Source organism: Varanus komodoensis, unplaced genomic scaffold (genome assembly GCF_004798865.1).
Source record: "Varanus komodoensis strain SLA01 unplaced genomic scaffold, ASM479886v1 scaffold15, whole genome shotgun sequence".
NCBI classification, from domain to species: domain Eukaryota; kingdom Metazoa; phylum Chordata; class Lepidosauria; order Squamata; family Varanidae; genus Varanus; species Varanus komodoensis.
In genome coordinates, this window is record NW_025335440.1 from 25,484,260 (window position 1) to 25,489,817 (window position 5,558).

At 42.5% G+C, this 5,558-nt stretch overlaps 2 protein-coding genes across 4 annotated transcripts in view; one reads left to right on the forward strand and one right to left on the reverse strand.

Annotated features, from left to right (window-relative positions):
• LOC123020843 (macrophage mannose receptor 1-like) overlaps nucleotides 1–591 on the forward strand; it is a 5,112-nt gene extending 4,521 nt beyond the window's left edge. The window contains exon 4 of the mRNA XM_044425033.1: nucleotides 490–591. Coding sequence (XP_044280968.1) covers nucleotides 490–591 — 102 coding nt within the window. The remainder of the gene's footprint in view (nucleotides 1–489) is intronic.
• LOC123020848 (macrophage mannose receptor 1-like) overlaps nucleotides 7–5,558 on the reverse strand; it is a 24,399-nt gene continuing 18,847 nt past the window's right edge. The window contains exons 6-8 of one of the 3 annotated variants that reach the window (XM_044425040.1): nucleotides 4,182–4,346; nucleotides 2,044–2,157; nucleotides 7–1,124 (exon numbers count right to left, since the gene is read on the reverse strand). In XM_044425040.1, coding sequence (XP_044280975.1) covers nucleotides 931–1,124; nucleotides 2,044–2,157; nucleotides 4,182–4,346 — 473 coding nt within the window. In that variant the 3' untranslated portion in view covers nucleotides 7–930. Of the gene's footprint in view, nucleotides 1,125–2,021; nucleotides 3,773–4,181; nucleotides 4,347–5,558 lie in introns of those variants that run through there. The other 2 variants (XM_044425041.1, XM_044425042.1) reach the window with 2 other exon arrangements.

Below are 5,558 nucleotides of genomic sequence, written 5' to 3' on the forward strand. Positions count from 1 at the left end.
ATGATGATGATGATGATGATGATGATGATGATGTTGTGGCAAGAATTAAAAGATGAAGGAAAACATATAGAATGGTTCTATATTGGACCGTTGGAGCATTATAGTCTTGACTAATTCCAATGCAAACTATAAGGAAAATGAGCATGACCTTAAAAAGAGCCATTTAAAAGGCTTATGCCCACTCTACAAGAAAATCCACTAAAGAAGAAGGGTTTAGAAAGAAACATGAGCATAGGCAGCCTCTATGCCCTGCCCCAGTGCCCTCCAAAATATTTATTTATTTATTTATTTGCTATGTTTGAAAATCTTTCATTAGCATCATGCAAAATGACATCTGGAACAACTATGGCGCAGCATCAGGGCCTGAACTGGTTTGTTTGTTTGAAAATAATATTTATGCCTTTACCACTCTGTAGGTCCTATGAAGAACACAAAGCTTGCAAACAAGCTAATTTTGAACCTTTCTGTGGACTCCCCTCTGCCCTAAAGGCTCCTAGTGAAATGAAGAAAGAGATGAGGAATGGAGTTTCGTTGGTGTCATCAGAGAAGTCTGCAGCTACCAGGAGCAGGCCTCATCTGGAAGGGGCGTGAGATCCCTTTGGCCTGGCATTCCAGCTCCATCCTGGGCTCAGAATTCTTTAATTCTAAGCACTTGCCCTCAGCACTGAGCTCTCAGACTTCCATTAAAACAGTAGGTCCTGCAAGCCTCAGGTTTACCTATTCCATCTGTAGATAGATATTGAAATTATACCTAGCATGGGGGCTATTTACACAGTCCTAGCAAATAGGCCCTTCTAAAACAAGAAAAAGTAGGTAATGATTCCCCACAACTAGATGCTTTTAAGCAGCGAGCTTTCAAGCAGCCAGCACGGCCTGTTTCAATGACTCCTATTTGCTAAGCTTATAAATAAGAATAATCCTGTTTCCCCATCACTGCACTGCTGATTTATCGTATCCTGTTGTGTTCAACAACCTACCTGTCGGAATAATGTAGGTGTTCAGTGTGGAATTCCCTTTTTTACAAATGTAACCAAATTTCTTGTCACATTCTTGGTTTTCCCACTTGGCACCTTTGCCAGGATGGAATGTTGCACAGTTTTTTCCAGGTTCTGGTGAAGGACTTCCTTTAAGAAAAGATGCAAAGAAGAAAGATTTTTCACTTCATGTCAATATTACAAAATTCCACTGTAGCCAGTGGATATATAAAAGGCATTCATTTAGGGGTTTCAACCTTCTTGCAGTCTGAGGCCCAAGTTCATTTTCAGAGAAGCTCTTGGGGGATACATTCCAGTGTTGAGTGAGATCAAAGAAAAAGGGATGGAGTCAGTACCCAAAATAGCCAGGTACCTTTGCTTAAAGTGCTTCTTTCCCATAACTAAGCTTTAAGAGAAGCATTGCAACTTTTACTCATGAAAAAGCCAGGAAATCTCCAAACCTTTGGAAAAGTGGTGGAGCCAGAGAAGGGTGTGTAGTCATCTGAGATCTCCAGAGGGCCAAGCAGGGATCTCAGGTGAGCTGAATGCAGGCCAGGAATATGGCTTTCAACATCCACAGTGACATCTCTGGATAAGAGGCAGCTAAGTTTAGAGCAGTGGGCTTAAGAATGAGCTAGACCAACTTCTGGTCACCCATCAGCAAATTTAAAACATAGTAGCTGCCAAGTACAGGGAGAGGCCTGGAAACTGGACATTCCTAACAAAAGGATTCGATTCCATGTTGAACAACTGCTCGTGCGTCACTGCATCCGAGCATCAGGGCACTTTTCTCCTAGCCCATGCCAAATTTTCACAGACAGAAAGTGGGAGCACATCATGTGTTTAAACAGGTGGCTTGAGGAACATTTGAGTTTCCCTACAAAGGAACTAAATTAAAAATTCATCACAAAAATCATTTAAAATTGCACAGTTACTTGGAAGAATGGTTTGAAATGCATGTGTGGTGAAGGTTAAATTGTAGATATAACAGGGGAAACATATACGAGTAAGATTAAAATAGAAAGTGCATGCGGACTGCTGCGTACTAACATCAAATTTAAGCAGTTACCTGGTGCCCAGTTGAGGTATCTGAAAGGATGGGTACCAGTCCATTGCCACCCACTGTTGAAGTCCAAGCTATTAAGACCACACCAGAGTTCGGATGTCAATTTGGAAGTTAGCCCTGAATAAGGATGCAAAATGCAGCAAGTTGTTCGCCTCATGAACACTCAACAGTGACAGAAGACTGGGGCAGGAGCAGGGACAGGAAACTAGAGGGAAATTGTCAGCTTCTCTCGCCACTGCAGATTATGATGGGAGAAGCAACTTCTTCCAGAAAGTCCCTTTGGGAGCTCGTGTGTCATAGTGGATCCTGAGCTGGGCAAGGACCAAGGAAATCTGGGTTACAGTCTCCACTCGCCATAAAGTCCACTGGATGACTTTGCACCAGTCACTCATTCTCAGCCTTACCTACCTCACAGGGTTGTCATGAGGATAAAATGGCGAGGAAGACTATATAAACCACCTGGCTTCTTTGAAAGAGGAAAGGCCAGGTACAAACGTGATGTGATGATGATGAGGGAGACATTGCATGTATATAGCTCCGGTTTTCCTTCTTGTGAGGAACCCAAGGTGGCTTACATAGCTCCATGTTTTTCCTCACAACAACAACCCTGTGAGGTAGGTTGGACTGAGAGTCACCCAGTGAGCTTCATGGCCAAGTGGGGGTTAGAGTGAGAATCCCAGCTCAGCACCCTATCATACCACACCTGCTCTCAGTGAGATGGTGAGAAACCTGATACATTGCAAACGCAACCTCCGGACACGTCCTCTTCACGCTGACCATGAGGATAGTGACACAAGGAAGTCACATTCGGCCAGCTGAGAGCCCCACGCTTGCAAAAGTGTTTGCGGTTCCTCCTGTGCGGCAGGGGCAACTGGGCAAGGAGGAGGGCGTGCAGAAGAGCAGTCCACTTGTGGACTTCAGATGTGTTGCCCTACCGTCCCCATTGGTCCTAACCACCACAGGCAAAACATCTGGACGGCCCAGAATTGTCCATCCCTGGGCTGTGGTGTGGCAAGGAGAAAGTGGTGGCAGGAGTGCCTTTGTGAGCTGGGAGTCTTTATGGCATCACACGGGCCACCAAATGTCCATGATCCGCCATGTACGTCTTTTAACTTACACTATCTAGTCTGCTTTTTAACTAGGTTAGGATCCTATTTTCCTGCTGTAGGATATATTCCAGAGCTTAATCCTGAGCTGACTGAAGTCTAGCCCTCCGAAACCCATTCTTGGTAATAGTTCTTGTTTAAAAAAAAAAGATTGCCTGTGAACACGTGCAAAATATCTTTGTCTTAACACAGGATCACTACAACCAGTTCCTACGAATCTTGCCACAAGAGAAATCACTTCTTGTCAGAGAGGGGAATACATGGGCAGGCTAAGTTGGGGCATCCGTATTTTTAGAAATGTAGCCTTGAAAGTAGTGGCATTACTTTGGTTGATACTCACACAGAAACCTCAATATTAGGTTTATTTATTTATATTTATTTATAAAATTCAGAAATATTCCAGTGAGTGCAGATCTACAGTGCAGCATGTAGATCACTAGCTAAATTTGATGTTAGAACAGCCTTCCCCTACCTAGATTGCTCCAATATTTGGCTCCACAGCTTCCATAATCCTTTATAATTGTCCATATTGACTGTGGCAGTTGGGAACTGTAGTATCAAGCAATAAAAGAACCGTAAGCTCCTTTATTCTTTCTGTCCTTCCTTCCTTCTTTCTTTGTGGTGGTCTGAAATATTAAATTGAAGCCAGATTTTTTCCATGTGGTCCTGTTGCTGCGATAGCAGAAGCCTTAAACCAGTTGAGCAGACTTCTACTACTCATGGTGCAACAGTGTATAATGCATCATGACGGTAGGATGCAAGACAGAGTGTCATTCTGACTCCCATATATGCAGACATTCCTTAATGTATATATAAAACTGAATTGGTGGGACTTCTGCTTTGCAGTTGGGACTTTCTCCTGCTCCCAATCATGAAAGGCCCAGTTATAGAAGGGATAAGATCAAGGTGCCTAACCTTGGGTGGCCAAGACCAGGGACAGCACACATCCTATTACACAATGCTTCTGTCCCGTGTGATTCAATTGTGCTGTGTTGTGTGAAACGTTACACGAGATTCAGTACCCTGATGACTTACCGGTCAGGTACATTTGCTCACGTAACTCTGTGATGCCCAACAAATCAGCATTTTGTTGCTGACAGCTTTTACTAGCTTGGTACCATGTCAGAGCAGCATTTGAGTTGACCTGGTACTGTATGTTTGACAAAGGGTCTGTATCCCACAATTGCTGCACTCCTTCATCTGTGGGAAAAATGAAAAAAATGTTTCCAGTGTTTGTTGTAACAAGACCAAAGATAATGCAATATGAATTATGAAGAGTAAAACCACAATCATGAAGTTTCACAAAGATTCTTATAGCTAATTTCTGAACTGAGACCTAAGAAATGTGTAGTGTGTTGTTGTTGTTGTGGTATTTTGTTCTTGGTTTTTTGGTTTTTTGTCTTTTGTAAGCCATCCAGAGATTTTTAGTAATGGGACGGCATAGAAAAACTTTAAGTAAATAAATAAAGAAAGAAAGAATATTTGTGACAATTGGATTTGTTTTATTTCTAGTAGCTTGAGAAAACAACTGGAAACAACAGGAAACTCTGAACAGACTTTATTAGGAAGTCCAAGTTAAACCAACAAAGACAAAGACAAAGCAACAAGATAAGAAGACAGAAAAACTGTTTTAACTATCCATATAAGGATCACACTCCACCAGTCCCCATATCTCATGCTGCTCTGAGACTTTAGCTCTTAAGAATGAACAAATTGTGGGAAAGGGACAGAGCGGTCCCCAAAGGCCTTGGGAAGGTGTTCACTTCCAGGATTTGACATCAGATGGGGCAGTGAAGAAGTACATGGTTGCGGATCATGGTTATGAGGAAAGATTTTCTTCTATGCTGAGGCCCAAAGTTTCATTGTGGCATACATAAAAGTCTTGGGCCTAAATGCAGGTATGAATGCATTATTTCCCTGTCCTACCCCCAAAAAAGTGGTTCTGTCAATAAAACATTTTAATAGGAACTGAAATTTTGGCAGCTATGGCTGCCATAGAAGGGGCGGGTGGCAATTTTCCACTCTCCTGAGTACCTAAAAATGGCAGGAAGGGACAGAAACATGAAGGGAGCCCATGAGTCAGACCGAGACCTCCAAAATAACTCAGACCCCCGCTCCCCTCATTCATCTCTCTATGAAAGGGATAATCCATTAATCACCCCCTTTCATGAGCAGAGAACACCAGGGTATTTGAGAGCTGCCAAGAGAAAGCAAAATGAAAAATACACCTCTCTGCAGCCTTTAATGGTTTAATGAAATGGTTTAATGCCCATATTGGGAACCTGCTGTACTTCCAACAGGTGAGGCTTCCCATTTCAGAATTACACACTTGTGTAAGATCAACTAGAAATTATTGTAAAGGTGTTGCAAAACATTTGCAGGAATTTCTTGTTCTACAAAAAAAAAAAAAAA